The sequence below is a fragment of the Corticium candelabrum genome, chromosome 22, assembly GCF_963422355.1.
Source record: "Corticium candelabrum chromosome 22, ooCorCand1.1, whole genome shotgun sequence".
Classification (NCBI taxonomy): domain Eukaryota; kingdom Metazoa; phylum Porifera; class Homoscleromorpha; order Homosclerophorida; family Plakinidae; genus Corticium; species Corticium candelabrum.
This window is the reverse complement of record NC_085106.1, coordinates 620,201-640,200: the sequence shown is the minus strand read 5'-3', so window position 1 is coordinate 640,200 and position 20,000 is coordinate 620,201. Positions and strand designations below refer to the sequence as shown.

Sequence of the window (20,000 nt, the reverse complement as noted above, 5' to 3'; positions counted from 1 at the left end):
TCTTGCACTTAACTCCGGTGAATACCGCTTGGTGAGCTTCTTGAGGTTTGGTCTTCTCATTTTCCCTGATTGGATGGAGAATTGCAATTGTGGATTGAACATCGACGACAGTGGATACCATCTAATAACCTGCAAGCTGGGCAGAGGCTCTGTTAGGTCTCATGAATCAATTGCGTCTTTATGGTCAGATTGTCTGAGAAGTCTACACATACACCACTGTAGAGACTATACAAACACCAAGAAGTCTACACATTGACTATACAAACACCAAGGATAGGCTGGATATTGTTGTTTTTGACACACAGTCAGGATCTACCATCGACTTAGATATATCTCTTGCCCATCCCTGGAGCTCTGAAACCTTTTCCAACTCTGCATACACAAATGGGGCAGCGGCTCTGAGGCGTGAAGAAGAAAAATGGAAGAAGTACAATTCAGAGAAGAGACCAGGCGGTGCCTCTGTGAGACTGATACCCCTTGTCTTCGAGCACTTTGGAAGATGGGGAGTAAAAGGTTTCAATATCTGCAGCATCTATCTCGCAGGTCAGTCAATGAGGAGGGCAAACCAAATGCCTCAGAATTCTTGGACTATTGGAGGAAGAGATTTGCCGTCCAACTCCAAAAATGCAATAGCAAGACCCTTACAAAGAAGTTCTCATTTCTCTTCAACGAATACAGCTGCAGGAAGACTTCAGCTCTCAATGGACAGTCATAAACATTTAGAGACCGTGACCATAGGTCCCTTTTGTCTAGTCATAATGTGTATGTGTATTTAGTGCGTATATAGTGTGCATTGTAGTTTTAACCAGTTTTCATGTATGTACTAGATGTAATGGACACGTAGATTAGCTATTGCTTTGGTGCTATAGTTATGAAAATGTATGTATTGGCAGACAGACAGACAAACAGACAGACAGACACACAGGTCAGCAATTGAATGAACAGTGAGACACAAGATTTCTTAGATTTTTACTACAAATTTAGTATGTAGGAATAATACTGCAAGGTGTCTACACGTATTCTGCAACACTACCGTGTCTTTACAAATTCGACTACATTTTAGGTTGCATTTGAAGCCTTTGCTGTATTGGTTCGCTGCGTTGTGACGTTTTCTCTGTTGTTTGTGATGCCAGAGTGGGGACTGATCATATTCATTATTGCTCACGTTAGTTAATTCTTATTTACTTATTGCTGTTGCTCTTATGTCAGTTACTTGTTTAATTTTTTGCTGTTGGTTTTAGCTTTCATACTCTGCAGTCTATGTGATCATGTATTTTGGATTTGGAGCTCATGTGCTGTCAGCGGAGTTTCGTCGAAAGCAGGATGATGTGCACCTTAGCTCATACTATGATTTACTTCCTCAGTTTCATCGATCACAGGTGGCTTGGCTATTGTCTGTTGAACGTTTAGAGATGTTTGTTTTAAGTTTTAAGCTGCTGTCTGTCTGTCTGTCTGTCTGTCTGTCTGTCTGTCTGCTCGTTGTGTTCAAAGCTACTTGAACTTGACGACCCTCAGTGTGGCCTCCTTTTGCTCAGACATTGTCATGTCCCCAGGCTGAATTTTTTGGCTAGGACTGTGCCACCTGACAGGTTACTGCATGCAGCTGTTTGTCATGACCACCTTACAAGGGCTACTTTCACTGACATGGTTGGTTTGAACGAATTGGATGACACCGGATGGAGCCAGGCCACTCTGAAGGTCGGGTTCGGCGGATTTGGCTTATCATCAACTCAGAAGATGGCTCACCTAGCATTTCTGGCGTCATGGGCACACTCTTTGAAAGAACTGCCATTGAGATTTCCACCTCTGAAAGATCGTTTAGAACGGTTTATTGAAGGTAGCAATACAGGACAACTTATTCGTACATTGGTGGCAAAACTACCACCCAAGTCGGGTGCAGATGATGACGAGCAGTTTCACACCTTAGAGCAGATGACAGAATACCCTAGAAAATTGCAACATCGCCTGACGGTAGACGCTTCTCATAAACGATCAGAAGAAGTTATCAAAAGCATGAACTCAGAGAGACATGTTGCAAGGATCAGGTCCTTACACGGAAAAGGAGCTGGAGCATGGCTAGAGGTAATACCAACTTCAGACAAGAACGCACTGAAGCCGAATGAATTTCGTGTAGCGTCTTGTATGAGGTTGGGTGCTGGTTTGCCTTTCAGCCGGCTGCTTAAGACGTGTGACTGTGGAACTGAGCTGGATCGCGAGGGCTATCACCTTTTGACATGTAAATATGGAGGTGGACCTGTGTGGACGCATAACTCCATAGTGTCTGCATGGAGTGATTGCCTAAGCGATTTACTCATTCCCCATCAAATAGAACCGAGACAGCGATTTGTAGACAACGAAAACCGGCCTGACATCACGCTTTACGACACTGACACTGGGATCACAAAAGAATGTGATGTTTCGATAGCTCACCCTTGGAGCAAAGACATTATTATAGGTGCAGCCAGAGAAGGTGGCCATGCAGCAGCTAAACGAGAGGCAGCAAAGTCAAAAAAATACTCAGAGGAATCGCTTGCGGATGGATCGAAGCCTATAGTTGTCCCACTCGTCTTTGAACACTTCGGCAGGTGGGGCTTAAAGGCTGACGAGCTGATGAATGAACTGGGGAAGAAGGCGAGAGGCTTTGATGGAAGAAGAATTGCGGTAGAGTTTAAAACCTTCTGGAGGAAAAGACTGTCTATTACTCTTCAAAAATGCAACAGCAGAGTGATTTTGCGGAAGCTGTCAAGGCTTTCTGTGCGCTCATTAGGAGATGACAGTGTTTTGGGAGTAGATAGAGACATTCAGTGTTTTACTCATTAGCAATAGTCTCGGACTACAAGTAGAACATTTCATTTTAACAATAACTGTTTGTAGTAGTGAAGATTGTTGACAATAAACTTGATTCTGTCTGTCTGCCTGTCTGTCTGCCTGCCTGTCTGTCTGCCTGTCTGTCTGTCTGTCTGTCTGTCTGTCTGCCTGTCTGTCTGTCCAAAAGCCCACAATTGGCCACACAACAAAACCCAACTACTTATAGTTAACAAATGCTTTATCAATATTCAGAGAGTTTTAAGCTGTCCTGCTCTTCCTAATTTTCTACTAATTCACATTAGCATTGCATCTTTGCAATGCTATAGACAAACAGCGACGTCAGTGCGTCTTGAACTTTTTGCTGTTCTTCCTTCCATGTTCATTTGTTGAAAGAATGGACAGTCGATTGAGGACCTAGAGAGCATCATGTCTCCATCTTCCAAAATGTTTTAAAACTAGGGCAATACAGTTAGAGGATTTGCCCCACATGTCTGTTTGTCTGTCTGTCTGTTTGTGTGTGTGTGTGTGTGTGTGTGTGTGTGTGTGTGTGTGTGTCTGTGTGTCTGTGTGTGTGTCTGTGTGTGTGTCTGTGTGTCTGTGTGTGTGTTTGTGTGTCTGTGTGTGTGTCTGTGTGTTTGATCGTCTGTTTGTATGTAAGTACATACATACATATATACGTATGTACTTATGTATGTACGTATGATGTATGAATGTATGTTTGTGCATTGTTCTGTCTAGCTGTTGTTCTGAATGTCAGCTTTGTTTTGTAAATTTCTTTGTGTCTCTCAGCATGCTGATTTCCTCATTTATCTTATTCTCACGTGTGCACATTATCCACAGACTAACTACATTTCAATTGCTATTTTTTGTTAACATGTTTAGTCATTCTTGAATACTCAAAGTGCTCATTTAGTTTTGAGTTTCTTTACTCAATCATTCCTTAAGCAAGTGCTCACAGAAGGTCAGACAATGATGTACACAACAATTACCAACATGCTATATGGTGATCATCTCTATAGGTGAAAGATATCTGATGACATTCTTTGCTATTTTATCATTTGCAGAGCAAGGTTTGTTGAATTCAACAACGTAAAAATTGGCTCACAATTTTGTATTTTATTTTTAGGAATTTATGACGTCATCAACAATCTTGGTTCTCTAGTAGCTCGATTTATTTTTCTACCTGTGGAGGAAAGCTTTCATTTGTTTTTTGCAAATACACTTATTCGAGGTGTTCCACATCACCAGCAGAAATCAGTATGGAAAAACAATTTTTTTTATATTTTTTAGGATTTTACAGCAAAATTCTCTACGTTTTATTTTTAAGTTTAATAAGTATTTATTTTACTTTGTGTAATAAATAAATAATTAATTAAGTAATAGACTTATTTATTTATATCAATTTTAATATGAACACAAATAAATAAATAATTATTTTAGTATTAAATTTTTTATATTAATAATATATTAATTAAATTTATTTATTTATTTAAAACTTTACAGCAAAGTTTCTCTACGTTTTCTATTAACTAGACATCTAGATGCTCATAGTATGATAATAATAATAAATATGGAAATAAAAAATTATTTTATTTTTAAATTTTAATAATTATTTTATTTTTGAAACTTAAAAGCAATTTTTTACGATTTATATTAACCAGACATGATGCTAGTATGATAAATTATTATTAATAATAATAAATAGTAAATATATTTTTTGCATGTAGGATTCTCTTCATATTGCCAGCAACACACTTTTTGTGTTGCTGAGATTTGCCTCATTGGTTGGCTTTATAATCCTTTTTTTCGGATACTCGTATTCGTATCTCTTACTGGATCTTTATGGCGGTGAGGGGCTCATCGAAGGATCAGGTCAGCAAATACGTTTATTGAGGATTTTGTGGAATACAGTTAGTTGGTGTGTTGTGTGTGAAGGGCCATCGCTTTTGAAGTGGTATTGTGTGTATGTGCTGATTATTGCTATTAATGGAGTGACAGAGTGCTTTGTGTTTGCAACAATGAGTCAGAAGGATGTTGATAGGTGTGTTGTTATGTGACAGGTGGTGGATAACTGGGAGAGGGACAGTTAGATTGAAACACAGGCAGACAGATTGTACACACAGAAAGACAAACAGACAGACGGACAGACAGACGGATAATTGTTTTTGACAGACAGACAGACAGACAGACAGACAGACAGACAGACAGACAGACAGACAGACAGACAGACAGACATAGACTCGTACCCAGCCCTGGCAAGTGGAACAAAAAGCACGTGCCAAAACACGTGGAGCGCGCGCGAGGAGGAGGACTGGGTACAAGTCTAAGACAGACAGACAGACAGACAGACAGACAGACAGACAGACAGACAGACAGACAGACGTGCAGACAGACAGACAGACAGACAGACAGACAGACGTGCAGACAGACAGACAGACAGCAGACAGACAGGCAGACAGACAGACAGCAGACAGACAGACAGAGAGACAAACAGACAGAGAGACAGACAGATACGCAGACTTATAGGCATCTACACACACCCATACACACACACACACACACACACACACACACACACACACACACACACACACACACACACACGCACACACAATAACTGATTGTCTGACTTTTTCCAGCTATGTTCTCTTTGTTTCTTACTTTGGTTCTTAATTTGTTTCCAACAGATACAACGGGAAGATGATCTTATTTTCTGTTGTATTTCTGGCTTCTGCATTGTTTCTAACTCATTACGTTGGTAGTGTTGGCTTCATCTGGGCCAACTGCATTAACATGACAGCGAGAATTTTGCACAGGTCAACAACTCTTTGCATCGTCAATCCTCATATGCATTTGTTTGTGTGTTTCTACAGCATTCATTATATTTATGATTATTTTACTGAATCTGGTGAACAACCACTGTTGGGTCTCATGCCATCGTTACCAGTATTTCTGTCATTGTTGATATCAGCTATTGTCACAGCTTTATCAGAGGTGAGTCATATAGCTAATAGTGATGCAGTGTGAAATGAGCTGCTGTGCAATTTATTTATTTATTTTGCCTTAATTTTTTCATCTTATATTTAACATAATTAATTAATTAATGCATGTGTATACTTTCCATGTGACTGAATATAATTTGAATTGTGTGTGTGTGTGTGTGTGTGTGTGTGTGTGTGTGTGTGTGTGTGTGTGTGTGTGTCATTGTTCTAAAACATTATCTGACTTGCATTTGATGGTCTTAACTATATTATCTTTGTTGTTTGTAGGTCTGGTTCTGTAATGGTTGCCAACTAGACGTTGGAAATGTAATTTTCCACGTCATTATTGGTTTGTGCTGTTTGGCTGTGACAGCAGTAGCTATTTTTATTAAAGAAAAGCGGCTTGTTGAGTTTATTGATAGACATTTTTTTCCTAAGCGCAAAGACTGAAATTTACTCGGTGTTTGTGTCACTTGATTTAATAAACACGTGACTCTTTGTTTGGCGCCAAGAAGTTAAGTTACCTATTGCGCATGCCCACTCCGTTTTCTCATCATGTCGAGTGTGTTTACGAATCCCAGCCTGCTGTCGACTGAACGGCTAAAGGAAGAACTGAAGAGCCATGGTGTGCCGCTACCTGTTGGACGTCCTACAAAGCCGACTTTATTAAAGCTTTACGAAACTACTGTCGCCAAGAAGAAGAAACTGCACAGTCCAACGGTTTTTTCTTCAGACGAGGAAGACAATGAGTCGTTTATGCGATCAAAGGTATGCATGTTAGAGGCATGAGAGAAACGCTTTTTTAACCTTGTCGGCGTTCTAACAGAAACGACCTACGAAAGTCAGACAGCGCGTGAGTGCACACCCACCACAGCGCGGGAAACCAGATATGACTGATGTGTCAGGATTGAGTGACAAAGAATTGTCGAGCAAGTTGAAGACCTTGAACTTCTCACCGGGTCCCATTACATCAACCACAAGAAAAATATATGAGAAGAAACTAAGAGAACTAATAACTAAACCAGTGAGCCCAATAAATATAAAACAAGAAATTGAGCCTGAAACATACTCTGATGATGAGGAAAACGACGTGGAAGAAGAAGAGGAAGAGGAGGAGGAGGAGGAAGAAGAAGATGAGGGTGAAGATGAAGAGGAGACAATGGATACAACAGATTACGGAAGTCGGATGCCAACAGCTCGTACAGAATTCAAAGAAAGGAGGCCACAAAGTAGAGGGAGCTTGATCGGTCGGCAAGGATTTAGATCAGATGCGACAAGTCGTGTCAACAAGGTTTACAGTGATGAAACAGACGGAAGGGAGAGACGAACGACGACAGTTAAGAGGACGACACACGTGAGGACGAGAGGACAAGCGACGGAAAAGGCGCAATCTGGATGGCTTTTTTGTCTCTTCATTCTCATTATTACATGTGCTGTTATTGGCTTGCTGATCAACTTTGAAGGAAGGAGACTCAACGTGCCAGCGAACCGGCTCACTTAGAATTCAACAGTCGAGATCACATACTAAATGACAAATGGACATGATGCATAACTATAAATGAATGTTGTCAAACGCGCTATTTGTTAGCAACCTAGACGTAGTCTGCTGATGTGAAACTGTAATAAACTACATGTATGTGTGCAATAGTAGTCACGTGATTGGTCACGTGGTGTTAGTGATATCAACATTGAATATATGGAGTGTAGAATTGTTGCTCGTATTTCAGGTAGACGCGACGTTTGAGCGACTCATGATTGTGTCAGTTGACATCTTTGTTTACTAGCTCCTGCTACGCTTCGTGTGGAGAGCGTAGGACGTTGGTTTGAGGAGATCAGACGAGGAGAAATTCACTCAGGTGTGAATTCAGAGAAGAAGAAGAGAGAAAAGTTAGAAGATGGAGGAGAAAGCGAGCCTGAAAATGATCCTTTGTATTATCTAACATTAGATCCTAAAGAATGGAAGGTTAGTTAGTCAGTTAGTTTGTTTGTTTGTTTGTCTTCGTTTGTATTTTGTGTCATGTCTGTCTGGATGTCCCGTATGTTTGTTTACTTGTTCGTTTTTGTATTTTGTTTATTTGTCTGAAAGTTCGTTCTGTGTTTGTGTTTGTTTGTTTGTGTGTTTGTTTGTATTTTTTCCTTGTTTGTCTAAATGTTTGTTTGTTTGTTTGTCTGAATGTTTGTTGTTTTGTTTGTTCGTATTTTATTTCCTTGTTTGTCTAAATGTTTGTTTGTTTGTCTGAATGTTTGTTGTTTTTGTTTGTTTGTATTTTGTTTCCTTGTCTGTCTTGATGTCCGTTTGTTTGTCCATCTCTGTGTTTATATTTGTTTGTTTGTCCGAAGTCTGTTCTGTGTTTGTCCGAAGTCTGTTTGTGTGTTTATTTGTATTTTGTTTCCTTCTTTGTCTGACTGTTTGTTTGTATTTTGTTTTATTGTTTGTCTGAATGTCTATCGTCTGTCTGTCTGTGTTTTGTGTTGTTTTTGGCTGGATGTCTGTTTGTTTGTTTGATCATGTTTGTGTTTGTTTGTTTGTTTATGTGTTTATTTGTATTTAGTCTAAATATTTGTTTGTTTTTCTGTCTGTTTGTTTATTTTTTGGCTAATTTTTCAAATGTAATGTTATCCACACGTATGCAGAGCCAAGATCACTATGCTGTGTTGGGCCTTGAAAAGGTGCGTTTCAATGCAGCAGACGATGACATCAAGAAAGCCTGTCAGTCTCAACTTTTACTACATCATAAAACAGTCTAACTCGGCCCAATTTTTTTAGATAAAAAGAAAGTTCTAAAGCATCATCCGGACAAAAAAGGAGCATCAGCAGAGAGACAAGAAGATGACATCTTTACGTGTATTAAAAGAGGTATGAGTATAGGTTATCGGTATGGTATATCACGTTTGTGTGTGGTGTGTTTGTGTGTGGTGTGTTTGTGTGTTTGTGTCTGGTGTGTTTGTTTATTTGTTTGTATCTAGTGTGTGTTTGTTTGTATGTGTGGTGTTTGTTTGTTTGTATGTGTGGTGTTTGTTTGTTTGTATCTGGTGTGTTTGTATGTTTGTGTGTGTGGTATTTGTTTGTTTATTTGTTTGTTTGTGTCTGGTGTGTTTGTTTGTTTGTGTGTGGTGTGGTGTTTGTTTGTTTGTTTGTTTGTGTCTGGTGTGTTTGTTTGTTTTTTGTTTGTTTGTTTGTGTGTTGGTGCATTTGTTTGTTTGTGTGTGGTGTTTGTTTGTTTGTATCTGGTGTGTTTGTATGTTTGTGTGTGTGTGGTATTTGTTTGTTTATTTGTTTGTTTGTGTCTGGTGTGTTTGTTTGTTTTTTGTTTGTTTGTTTGGGTGTTGGTGCATTTGTTTGTTTGTGTGTGGTGTTTGTTTGTTTGTTTGTTTGTGTCTGGTGTGTATGTTTGTTTGTGTGTGCTGTGGTGTTTCTTGTTTGCTAACTTGTTTGTATCTGGTGTGTTCATTGTTTGTTTGTTTGTGTTTGGTGTGTTTGTTTGTGTTTGGTGTGTTTGTTTGTGTGTGGTGTGGTGTTTGTTTGTTTGTTTATTTGTGTGTGTCTGGTGTGTTCATTTGTTTGTTTGTGTGGTGTGTTTGTTTGTTTGTGTCTGGTATGTTTGTTTGGTGTGTTTGTGTTTATTTGTTTGTGCTGGTGTGTTTGTTTATTTGTGTCTGGTGTGTTTGTGTTTATTTGTCTGTGTCTGGTTTGTTTGTGTTTATTTGTTTGTGTGTATGTGCACATGCAAGGGTTGAGCCTTGGGCAATAAGACCTGGTTCACAGTACAACGCTGACGCCGACGTTGACGCTGACGCTGATGCTGGAATAGGATTCATTTCTATTCTATCGTCAGTGTCAGTGTCAACGTCGGTGTCAGCGTTGTATTGTGAACCAGGCTTAACTCTTCCTCTTGTGCTTGTAAAAGCTATATAGCATGCTAATGATAAATCATATGACAAGTAATTTATACCATGGTCACACGACGTGTAGATATAAGTGAGAGTGGGTCGCACATCACGTGATCATGGTAACAAATTATAGACCAGTAACAAGTGCAAACATTACAGTCACGCTATTTGTAAAAAGGCATTGAAATCAATTTGTGAGGTGCACGAGTATACATTACAGTAAAGGGCAACTACAGCATTACTGTGTATGTATAGTCCACATTGCTTAAGTTAATTGTGTAGTCAGTAAGTGGACCATACATTGCAATAGAATTGAATGCACTTTCAAAGAATGGCTAAGAGGACTCAAATATTGAGTAACTGATTTCTTACAGCATATGAAGTTCTTGGAGATCCGGTGAGACGACGAGCATATGACAGCATCGACTCACACAATGATGACACAATACCGTCTGTCAACAGTCAGTCAAAGGAAACGTTTTTCGAAGTCTTCACTTCAGTCTTTCAAAACAATGCCAGGTTGGTAGTAAGTTATTAAGCCACATTTTTGCATAAATTTATATGGAAGTTGCGATATATTATTGCAATAATTATTTAGCAAAATGAAAGTTTTATTCACAGCTCTCACTCAATTGAGAAGGACTGAGAGTGCTGAAGCTTGCACTTACTAATGCATGCAAGAGAGGGGTGGAGCTTGCATGTTTGCGTATATTAGAAAGAGTTGCAAAAGACATTGATTATTACAGTTCGTTTAACACTGTGGAGCGAGGTTGTGATGCTTTTAGAGATGTTTGTCTGTGTGTATGTGTGTTTGTCTGTCTGTGTGTCTGTCTGTTTGTCTGTCTGTGTGTCTGTCTGTCAGTCTGTCTGTCTATGTGTTTGTCTGTCTGTCTATGTGGCTGTCTGTCTGTCTATGTGTTTGTCTGTCTGTCTATGTGGCTGTCTGTCTGTCTGTCTGTCTGTCAGTCTGTCTGTATGTGTTTGTCTGTCTGTCTATGTGTTTGTCTGTCTGTTTGTCTGTCTGTTTGTCTGTCTGTTTGTCTGTCTGTCTGTCTGTCTGTCTGTCTGTCTGTCTATGTGTGTCTGTCTGTCTGTCTGTGTGTATGTCTGTAAACAAGACATCTCTTAAACGTCTTACATATTAATACAAAATTTTTAATATATTATTATATATTTATATTATTTTATTATTATGTGACTGCATATTATTATTTTATTTTTACTGTATTATATATATAGTTATGTTAGCACATTGATATACTATTTCTTTAGATGGTCAAGAGCTCAACCAGTACCATCCCTTGGCACACACACATCAACTGTTGATGAAGTCAACGCTTTTTATTCGTTTTGGTATGCATTTGATTCTTGGAGAGAATTCTCGTATCTTGACGAGGAAGACACAGAGAAAGCAGAAAGGTAATGAGACTGTGACATTCCTGTTGTTATTTGCATTGCATGTAAGCGTGATTTGAAAATTTGGTTTTTCAGTCGTGATGAACGAAGATGGATGGAGAAGCAAAACAAAATCGTGAGACAGGAAAGACGACGAGAAGAAGTGGCGAGGATTAGGCAGCTAGTTGGTTAGGGCAGTTGATTTCAACTACTACTTGCTTGCTACGTGCTGTTTTCTAATTGCATCGCTGTTTGTCTGTTTTGTGTTGTCTATTTGTGTGTCTATCTGTCTGACTATTTGTTTTTTATGTGATTGCATGTGTGTTTGTGTGTTTGTCTATGTGGTTGTCTTTTTGTCAGTGTTTTTGTCCATTTGTGTGTCTATCTGTCTGTCTATTTGTCTGTTTTTGTGCTTGTGTGTTTGTGTATGTGTTTGTCTGTTTGTCAGTGTGTTGCTCCATTTGTGTGTCTGTCTGTCTGTCCTTTTTGTGCTTACATGTATGGTTGTCTGTGTAGTTGTCTGTTTTTCAGTGTGTCTCTTCGTGTGAAGTTGGTTGTTGATAGTTGCAAGTGTATGTGGTCTTGTAGATAATTCGTATGCATGTGATCCTCGGATTAAACGTTTTAAAGAAGAAGAAAAGCAAAGGAAACTTGCAGAGAAGAAAGCAAAACAAGATGCGGCCAGAGCTGTAGCAGAACAAAAAGAGAAGGTAGGTTGAAGTTGATTTTGTTTTTGTTGTGCAAAAATGACAGACAAACAGACAGACAGACAGATGGACAGATGTGTTGGCTAAGTAATTTCTTTTTCTGGTCACTGCTTTGTAGGCAGCTCAAGAAGCAGAAGCAGCCGAGCAGAAACTAAGAGAGGAGGCAGAGAGAAAGGCAAGAGAAGAGGTACCACACAACCACAAATGTAGTCTTGCATAGCCAGACCACTTCCCTCTCTCTGTTTGTAAGGTGGGGAGACGTGAGAGTCACTGCAAATGTCATACTTTAGTTAAATCTCTAATCTCATGTGACATTTGTTTCATATGTTGTTCTTGACTGACAGTCAGTACGTGTATTGTAGACAATTTGCAACAATTTCTAAAAATTGTATATTTTTGTTTGTCTGTCTGTTTGTTTCTGTGTATGTATCTGTGTCTGTCTGTCTGTATGTATGTATGTATGTATGTATGTATGTTTTATGTTTGTCTGTTTTGTGTGTCTGTTTGTTTGTCTGTTTGTCTCTGTGTAAAAGCTGTGTCTATCTGTCTGTCTGTCTGTTTTTTGTCTATCTGTTGTCTATCTGTTGTCTATCTGTTTGTCTTTGTATATGTATCTGTGTCAGTCTGTCTGTCTGTTTGTTTGTTTGTTTGTCTTTTTCTTTATTTGTATCTTTATTTGTTTGTTTGTATGTCTGCCTATCTGCCTGTAGCCTGTCAGTTTGCCTGTCTGTGTAGTTACACACAGAAGAGATACTATGATTAATTTATTTGTGGCAATTAGATGCATAAAGTAGTGAAGTGCATAGACAAACGAGGTATTTGTTTGGATATGTCTATTGTGCGGTTACAGACTGCAGCAGCAAAGAAGGAACGAGAGAGTAAGAAGAAAGAGCTGAGAAAAGAAAGGAAGAATTTTCGTACTGTTTGTCAAGTCAGTTGCAATGGCACACACACACACACACACACACACACACACACACACACACACACACTCACACACACACACACACACACACAAACACACACACACACACACACACACGCATGCACACACACACACCAATTTACTCTGTACCCTAGAAACAGAATAACTTTTCTGAGAATGAGAGCGAGATACCTCAAAGAGCAGAACAGATAGAAGTGTTATGTCAAGTTCTTTCTATTGATCGGTACGACTTCACGCCTCATTAATAACAACAATTTCATGATGTTTGTATTTCATATAGACTACAAGCTCTACGTTTGCAGATTGAGAAGGGTTCTAGTGACGAGGCAAAGAAGGCTTTCTTGCATGAGGTATTAATTAATTAATTAATTTGTTTGTTTATTAATTAATTATTTATTTTTTATTTATTTATTTTTTATTTATTTATAGTTGAATTGCAATTCTTGATTCAATGCGAATTGTGTACAGATGGACAAGGTGAAAGAGGAGGAGAGGCTACAAAGAGAAAGTGCAAGCAAAAGAGGTTTGATGTTTTGTGTCTGCTAATTATTTATTTAATTTATTGGCTACTTTATGTTTGCCAGCGTTTTATGTTTTTGGTCTGTGGTTTTGTGTGTTTGTTTTGTGTTTGTTTGTCAGTCTTTTGTGTTTTTATTTGTCTGTTTGTTTTATGTTTGTTTGTTGTATGTGTCTGTCTTTAGTTTGTTTGTGTTTGTTTGTGTTTGTTTGTTTGTCAGTCTTTTGTTTGTTTTTGTCTGTTTGTTGTTGTGTTCATTTGTCTTTTTGTTTTGTTTCTTTGTCTGTTTATTTGTTTGTTTGTTTGTATTTGTCTGTCTTTAGTTTGTTTGTGTTTGTTTGTTTTGAGTCATTTGTCAGTCTTTTGTGTTTTTGTTTGTCTGTTTGTTGTTGTTGTTGTGCTTATTTGTTTGTTTGTATTTGTCTGTCTTTAATTTGTTTGCATTTGTTGTTTATCTGTTCTTGTTTGTATTTAGCTATTTCTATGTCTTTTGTCTGTTTGTTGTGTAGTTTGTCTGTCCATTAATTAATGATCAAGTTGATGTTGTAGTAACTAGTGTTTTGTCATTGCAGAGCCTCAACAAACAGCAAAACAACCACACAGTAAAACTCGATGGAATGAGGAAGAATTGAAATTATTAGTCAAAGCAGTTCAGCGATATCCTGCAGGAACAATCAATCGGTAAATTACAATTTTGCTTGTATGCCAATACAATATGTTCATGCATGTTTCATACACAATGAATTCTATTCAACCAGAATTTTAATTAATTTAATTTATAATGAATTTAATTTTAATATAAGTTTTAAATTTTATGTTAATTAATTATTTATAAATTGATTGATTAATTTATATTTTAATTTTACAGTTAGGTTGCTATTAGTTATTGTCTGTATGTGACTTAGTTAATATTAACTTTCTTGTTTAGATGGGAACAGATTGCATCGTTTATCACAGCTCACGTGCCTTCATCTACAAAGACACCAGAGGAGATCATCAGCCAAGTGAAACGGCAACAATCTCTCGGTGCAAACTTCACAACTTTTCATCTAACTTATTGAATTTGACATGTGACGTCACTATTGTAGACGATTCATTGAAATTAGAAGCAAACAGGACAGCCTTTTCCAAGTTTGATCAAGAGCACATTTCGAGAGTTTCGTCTGCTGCTGTCAGTCAGGAGCCAACACAAAGGTACGATGGGCGATGGAGTGCTGAAGAGCAGAGGGTGAGCTATGTGTCTCAGAGAGCAAAAATTGCATTTAGAAAGTTGCCGTTTGTAGTGGCTGGAGGAGGCTCTGCGTACTGTTCCTACATCAGCTGCTGATCGGTGGGACAGAATAGCAAGTCATGTGGGAAGAAGCAAGAAGGAATGCATGAAACGATGCAAAGTGAGTTACACTTGTGATCGCATTCGTTCGTGTGTTTCATACTTGTTGCATTTGATTAATTCATTTTTGTTGAATACGATTGACTACTGACTGGTAAACCGGTGTACATTATTTATACACATTATACTCCATATGTGGTTGGTATCAATGACTGGCAGAGCTATACATGAAATATGCTGCGTTGTCTACACAAGTTGGCATAAGAGTGCAGCTTGAGTGGAATGGGTTGTATGTTGTTTAGACATACACTGAAGGCATACACTCAGTCTAGTCACCCAATTTGTATTTTCTATTTGATATCAACTTTCTATTTGATATCATAGTATTAAACTGTTAAAATCAATAATTTTATTACAGTTACAATTACAATTCAATCTATACTTTATTTTATTAAAATTTTATTACGAAATTAAAGTTATTTTATCAATCTTGAAATCAAGCTATGGAATTGCTTGCATATGAAACTTGAGGGTTTGTCATGCTAGAGTTGGTCCCCGCCTTAACTGGTCCGAAGGACCGTTTGTGGTTGCCATAGTTGGTTGGTTCTCTGGACCAGGTGTGGTTGCCACGGTTGGTCCTCTGGTCCAGTTGTGGTTGCCATAGTTGGTTGATCCTCTGGACCAGTTGTGGTTGCCATAGTTGGTTGGCCCTCTGGACCAGGTGTGGTTGCCATAGTTGGTTGGTCCTCTGGACCAGGTGTGGTTGCCACGGTTGGTCCTCTGGTGGTTGCCATAGTTGGTTGCCAATGGTTGGCCCTCTGGACCAGTTGTGGTTGCCATGGTTGGTTGGTCCTCTAGACCAGTTGTGGTTGCCATAGTTGGTTGGTCCTCTGGACCAGTTGTGGTTGCCATAGTTGGTTGGTTCTCTGGACCATTTGTGGTTGCCATGATTGGTCCCCTGGACTAGTTGTGGTTGCCATAGTTGGTTGGTCCTCTGGACCAGGTCTGGTTGCCACAGTTGGTCCTCTAGACCAGTTGTGGTTGCCATAGTTGGTTGGTCCTCTGGATCAGTTGTGGTTGCCATGGTTGGTGCCCTGGACTAGTTGTGGTTGCCACGGTTGGTCCTCTGGATCAGTTGTGGTTGCCATAGTTGTTCCGGTATTGCCGTGTAAGTTCCAGACCCTAACCCTAACTCTAACCCAGCCCTGGACTGGTCATGTGTCTAGGACCAGTTATCATGTGACAGGTTCTCCACTTGCCCGATGCTCAAAGAAATCACAATGCCAAGGACTGTCTGTGTTACAGGAACTGGTGAAGATGGTTCAAGCAAAGAAAGGAGAAAAGTCGAGTTAGATCATTGGTTTCTTGCTCGTTTAATTAATACTTAGAATGGAAAAGCAGAAATCTGACAACATGAAATGTCACAATACATGGACTACAGTCAATAAAGTAGTTGTAGCAACTAAGAGATTATTGTGCCTGTTGTTGGAGTGCTAATTGCTTCTTCTTCAAACTCTTGGGCATTTCTGGTGGAGGTGGGCGTGGCAGACGGAACCAAACTTTCACAAAATCGTAGATGAACCATTGAAGGGCGGTGAGGGTTCCAATCATGAGAATACGTGGGCCAAGACCCTTCCACATGCCTAAAACGAACAAGCGAGAATGTTACATTTGTAGCTGCGTTGTCCATGAAAATTAATATCAATATATGAGACCTGACTGACTGAAATAAATTAAATTTATTTTATTAATTGTATTTGTCGAATATTGTTTTACCTTTGAAGCCTAGATCTCTAGCTGCTTGAAACATTGTACTTCCACTGTCAGAGTTCAGCTTGGAGACGATGCTGTCAGCAGGGTGACTGACGAGAGCACAGAATATTCCAGCTGTAAGCAAGGAGATACTAGTCGAAGTCAACAGTAGCTGCACAGAGAGATAGACGCACATACACACAAAGAGACATAGACAGACGGACAGACAAATGGACAGACACACAAATGGACAGACAGACAAATGGGCAAACAGAGATATGATTACAATCGACGGACAACCATAAGATGACACACCAATGTATCCAGCTGCAAATGTAACCACCAATTGTTCCGGCTTTGAGCAGTCATCCCTTTTCTTTGGAACAACGTAACGATAAAGAGCCTCAACAGTCCTCTCAAAGCAAGCAAACTTCATCATCGTATACGGAATCTGACGGCCCCACAGTGGCACCACACCCTTATAGAAACTACAAGCAAACCGACACTACAGCTGCCATAACTGAAGACTCGATAAACATGGTGGTCACCCTGCCAGTCCCTCTTCTCTCATAATCCTTGGTACTCCCGTTCTCAGCGTCGTTTCCCATCCTGGTTGAGTTTGAATTCTCACTTTCACTGCTTCCATAGGAGCAAGAGCAATGTCTGCGAAGAACTCGGCACTTGCTGATGCGGCAAGATATAGAGATGTTCGCCACAAGTAGGTTCTTTCTTCTCCTAATAGTGAGCTGTAGAGTGACTGAAACAAGATTTTTGGTTTATGGATAATGTATGTATTAAAGTGGTATAGTGTATTGAAAGATGCATCCCTCCAATACAATAGTCGAGTGTATGTGAGATGCATCCCTCCAATACAATAGTCTAGTGTATTGTGAGATGCATCCCTCCAATACAATAGTCTAGTGTATTGTGAGATGCATCCCTCCAATACAATAGTCTAGTGTATTGTGAGATGCATCCCTCTAATACAATAGTCGAGTGTATTGTGAGATGCATCCCTCCACTCTAACGTATTACAAGATGAGTCGACGTACCTTGAATACTTCATAGCATCCAAATTTAAATAATCCCTGCATCGAGTATCCAATGAACGTGGGTGCCCAACCCAACGCCAGACCTCGAACACCATTCTCCTTCACAGTAATCTTCAAGGCTTTCAGCAAACTTCCATACTTTGCAGGATCCACCTAAAACACCCGGATACCACCTTACGATATCCCGGATAATAACAGAGGGCAACGTGGGCGTGACCACCTACTAGTACGTACCTGGATTCGACACTTGACGAGATCGAGCGGAACAAGGGCAGTGTGAGTAAGACCGCAACTGAGAATGCCGCCGAAACCACATATGGCATAGTACTTGGCCGAGCCATACTCACAGCTGTACTCTGAGACAAAAGTCACGTGACCAACATCATCCCCATCCAAATCAATTGCCTACTATCTGATCACGACTCGTATTTTGTACACAAAAAAGAGACACACGGAAGGACATGCACGGACACTTGATTAAACGTTTGCCTCACCGGTGGCGGCGGCTGTTGTTATTTCTCGATTGCCTGTGACGTTGGACTCGCAGCTCGCCTTCGAGATGATAGGAGAGCTGAACGGATTGCGTTTGGCCACTTCACTGAGCTTGTGAAACATGTCGTATTGCGAGCGTATCGCCTACCTTCACTCGGAAGGCATACACTCAGTCTAGTCACACCCGATTTGTATTTTCTATTTGATATCAACTTTCTATTTGATGTAGTTGATTTAAAATCAATAATTATTTTATTACAGTTACAATTACAATTAAATCAATAATTCTATTTTATTAAAATTTTCTTACAAAATTAAAGTTATTTTATCAATCTTGAAATCAAGCTATGGAATTGCTTGCGTATGAAATTGAGGGTTTGTCATGCTAGAGTTGGTCTCCCGCCTTAACTGGTCCTCTGGACCAGTTGTGGTTGCCATAGTTGGTTGGTCCTCTAGACCAGTTGTGGTTGCCATAGTTGATTGGTCCTCTGGACCAGTTGTGGTTGCCATAGTTGGTTGGTCCTCTGGACCAGTTGTAGTTGCCATAGTTGGTTGGTCCTCTGGACCAGTTATGGTTGCCATAGTTGGTTGGTCCTCTGGACCAGTTATGGTTGCCATAGTTGGTTGGTCCCCTGGACCAGTTGTGGTTGCCATAGTTGTTCCAGTATTACCTTGTAAGTCCCAGACCCTGACCGTAACCCTAACCCAGCCCTGGACTTATCATGTGACAGGTTCTCCACTTGCCCGATGCTCAAAGAAATTACAGTGCCATGGACTGTCTGTGTTACAGGAACTGGTGAAGATGGTTCAAGCAAAGAAAGGAGAAAAGTCGAGTTAGATCATTGGTTTCTTGCTCGTTTAATACTTAGAATGGAAAAGCAGATATCTGACAACATGAAATGTCACAATACATGGACTACAGTCAATAAAGTAGTTGTAGCAACTAAGAGTTTATTGCGCCTGTTGTTGGAGCGCTAATTGTTTCTTTTTCAAACTCTCGGGCATTTCTGGTGGAGGTGGGCGTGGCAGACGGAACCAAACTTTCACAAAATCGTAGATGAACCATTGAAGGGCGGTGAGGGTTCCAATCATGAGAATACGTGGGCCAAGACCCTTCCACATGCCTAAAACGAACAACCGAGAATGTTACATTTGTAGCTGCATTATCCATGAAAATTAATATCAATATATTAGACCTGACTGACAGTGAAATAAAATAAATTTATTTTATTAATTTTATTTGTCGAAATATTGTTTTACCTTTGAAGCCTAGATCTTTAGCTGCTTTAAACATTGTACTTCCACTGTCAGAGTTCAGCTTGGAGACAATGCTGTCAGCAGGGTGACTGACGAGAGCACAGAATACTCCAGCTGTAAGCAAGGAGATACTAGTCAGAGTCAACAGTAGCTGCACAGAGAGATAGACGCACATACACACAAAGAGACATAGACAGACAGACAGACTAACGGACAGACAAATGGACAAACGGATAGACAAATGGACAAACACTGTTACAGACAGACAAATGGATAAACAGACGGACAAATGGACAGACAGACAAATGGACAGACACACAAACAGACAGACAAATGGACAAACAGACGGACAAATGGACAGACAGACAAATGGACAGACACACAAATGGACAGACACACAAATGGACAGACACACAAATGGACAGACACACAAACAGACAGACAAATGGACAAACAGAGACAGACAAATGGACAAACAGACAGACAAACACTTGAACAAACAGAGATATGATTACAATCGACGGACAACCATAAGATGACACACCAATGTATCCAGCTGCAAATGTAACCACCAATTGTTCCGGCTTTGAGCAGTCATCCCTTTTCTTTGGAACAACGTAACGATAAAGAGCCTCAACAGTCCTCTCAAAGCAAGCAAACTTCATCATCGTATACGGAATCTGACGGCCCCACAGTGGCACCACACCCTTATAGAAACTACAAGCAAACCGACACTACAGCTGCCATAACTGAAGACTCGATAAACATGGTGGTCACCCTGCCAGTCCCTCTTCTCTCATAATCCTTGGTACTCCCGTTCTCAGCGTCGTTTCCCATCCTGGTTGAGTTTGAATTCTCACTTTCACTGCTTC

The 20,000-nt window shown here is 39.8% G+C and overlaps 6 protein-coding genes across 7 annotated transcripts in view; 4 read left to right on the top strand and 2 right to left on the bottom strand.

The window, feature by feature from the left end:
* The window catches only part of LOC134197344 (protein RFT1 homolog), an 8,357-nt gene extending 2,065 nt beyond the window's left edge, over window positions 1–6,292 (top strand). Inside the window, exons 5-14 of the mRNA XM_062666645.1 lie at window positions 1,064–1,165; window positions 1,242–1,379; window positions 3,691–3,769; window positions 3,828–3,878; window positions 3,935–4,065; window positions 4,536–4,680; window positions 4,744–4,849; window positions 5,496–5,624; window positions 5,682–5,802; window positions 6,078–6,292. Coding sequence (XP_062522629.1) covers window positions 1,064–1,165; window positions 1,242–1,379; window positions 3,691–3,769; window positions 3,828–3,878; window positions 3,935–4,065; window positions 4,536–4,680; window positions 4,744–4,849; window positions 5,496–5,624; window positions 5,682–5,802; window positions 6,078–6,239 — 1,164 coding nt within the window. The 3' untranslated portion in view covers window positions 6,240–6,292. The remainder of the gene's footprint in view (window positions 1–1,063; window positions 1,166–1,241; window positions 1,380–3,690; window positions 3,770–3,827; window positions 3,879–3,934; window positions 4,066–4,535; window positions 4,681–4,743; window positions 4,850–5,495; window positions 5,625–5,681; window positions 5,803–6,077) is intronic.
* On the top strand, window positions 1,485–2,917 carry LOC134197345 (uncharacterized). The gene has a single exon (XM_062666646.1). It carries the CDS (start codon window positions 1,645–1,647, stop codon window positions 2,818–2,820), a length of 1,176 nt encoding a protein of 391 aa, XP_062522630.1. The 5' UTR covers window positions 1,485–1,644; the 3' UTR covers window positions 2,821–2,917.
* Window positions 6,293–6,312: 20 nt separating the features above from the next.
* LOC134197349 (lamina-associated polypeptide 2, isoforms alpha/zeta-like) lies at window positions 6,313–7,319 on the top strand. Its single transcript, XM_062666649.1, has 2 exons — window positions 6,313–6,557; window positions 6,616–7,319. The coding sequence occupies exons 1-2, from the start codon at window positions 6,345–6,347 to the stop codon at window positions 7,288–7,290; spliced, it is 888 nt and encodes a 295-aa protein (XP_062522633.1). The 5' UTR covers window positions 6,313–6,344; the 3' UTR covers window positions 7,291–7,319.
* A 136-nt stretch (window positions 7,320–7,455) lies between these two features.
* LOC134197343 (dnaJ homolog subfamily C member 2-like) lies at window positions 7,456–18,776 on the top strand. Of its 2 annotated transcripts, none has more exons than XM_062666644.1 (18): window positions 7,456–7,516; window positions 7,574–7,752; window positions 8,424–8,499; window positions 8,557–8,646; window positions 10,055–10,199; window positions 10,953–11,099; window positions 11,172–11,263; window positions 11,664–11,785; window positions 11,901–11,969; window positions 12,633–12,713; window positions 12,863–12,951; window positions 13,009–13,078; window positions 13,197–13,251; window positions 13,818–13,926; window positions 14,174–14,271; window positions 14,334–14,473; window positions 14,529–14,636; window positions 18,662–18,776. In XM_062666644.1, the coding sequence occupies exons 1-18, from the start codon at window positions 7,486–7,488 to the stop codon at window positions 18,707–18,709; spliced, it is 1,749 nt and encodes a 582-aa protein (XP_062522628.1). In that variant the 5' UTR covers window positions 7,456–7,485; the 3' UTR covers window positions 18,710–18,776. The 2 variants fall into 2 exon arrangements, with proteins under 2 accessions (XP_062522628.1, XP_062522627.1); XM_062666643.1 differs by lacking the exon at window positions 18,662–18,776 and adding an exon at window positions 15,881–16,043.
* Window positions 15,931–18,057, bottom strand: LOC134197347 (solute carrier family 25 member 3-like). Its single transcript, XM_062666648.1, has 7 exons — window positions 17,874–18,057; window positions 17,614–17,735; window positions 17,380–17,532; window positions 16,876–17,084; window positions 16,643–16,815; window positions 16,352–16,462; window positions 15,931–16,218 (listed from the first exon to the last, which is right to left on the bottom strand). Exons 1-7 carry the CDS (start codon window positions 17,992–17,994, stop codon window positions 16,046–16,048), a joined length of 1,062 nt encoding a protein of 353 aa, XP_062522632.1. The 5' UTR covers window positions 17,995–18,057; the 3' UTR covers window positions 15,931–16,045.
* LOC134197346 (solute carrier family 25 member 3-like) overlaps window positions 18,701–20,000 on the bottom strand; it is a 2,308-nt gene continuing 1,008 nt past the window's right edge. Inside the window, exons 4-7 of the mRNA XM_062666647.1 lie at window positions 19,906–20,000; window positions 19,673–19,845; window positions 19,132–19,242; window positions 18,701–18,995 (exon numbers count right to left, since the gene is read on the bottom strand). The exon at window positions 19,906–20,000 is cut by the window's right edge and continues 114 nt beyond it. Of these exons, the coding sequence (XP_062522631.1) occupies window positions 18,823–18,995; window positions 19,132–19,242; window positions 19,673–19,845; window positions 19,906–20,000 (552 nt within the window). The 3' untranslated portion in view covers window positions 18,701–18,822. The remainder of the gene's footprint in view (window positions 18,996–19,131; window positions 19,243–19,672; window positions 19,846–19,905) is intronic.

Bases quoted from the DNA above. Each gene is read 5' to 3' on its own strand.
- LOC134197345 (XM_062666646.1), top strand. From the start codon at position 1,645: ATGGTTGGTTTGAACGAATTGGATGACACCGGATGGAGCCAGGCCACT.
- LOC134197349 (XM_062666649.1), top strand. From the start codon at position 6,345: ATGTCGAGTGTGTTTACGAATCCCAGCCTGCTGTCGACTGAACGGCTA. The intron at 6,558-6,615 runs GTATGCATGTTA...GCGTTCTAACAG, and splicing joins AGTCGTTTATGCGATCAAAG to AAACGACCTACGAAAGTCAG.
- LOC134197343 (XM_062666644.1), top strand. From the start codon at position 7,486: ATGGAGTGTAGAATTGTTGCTCGTATTTCAG. The intron at 11,264-11,663 runs GTTAGGGCAGTT...GTGGTCTTGTAG, and splicing joins GAGGATTAGGCAGCTAGTTG to ATAATTCGTATGCATGTGAT. The intron at 14,474-14,528 runs GTGAGCTATGTG...TGCCGTTTGTAG, and splicing joins GGAGTGCTGAAGAGCAGAGG to TGGCTGGAGGAGGCTCTGCG.
- LOC134197347 (XM_062666648.1), bottom strand. From the start codon at position 17,994: ATGTTTCACAAGCTCAGTGAAGTGGCCAAACGCAATCCGTTCAGCTCT. The intron at 17,533-17,613 runs GTACGTACTAGT...CGGGTGTTTTAG, and splicing joins TCGTCAAGTGTCGAATCCAG to GTGGATCCTGCAAAGTATGG. The intron at 17,085-17,379 runs GTACGTCGACTC...ATCTTGTTTCAG, and splicing joins GATGCTATGAAGTATTCAAG to TCACTCTACAGCTCACTATT.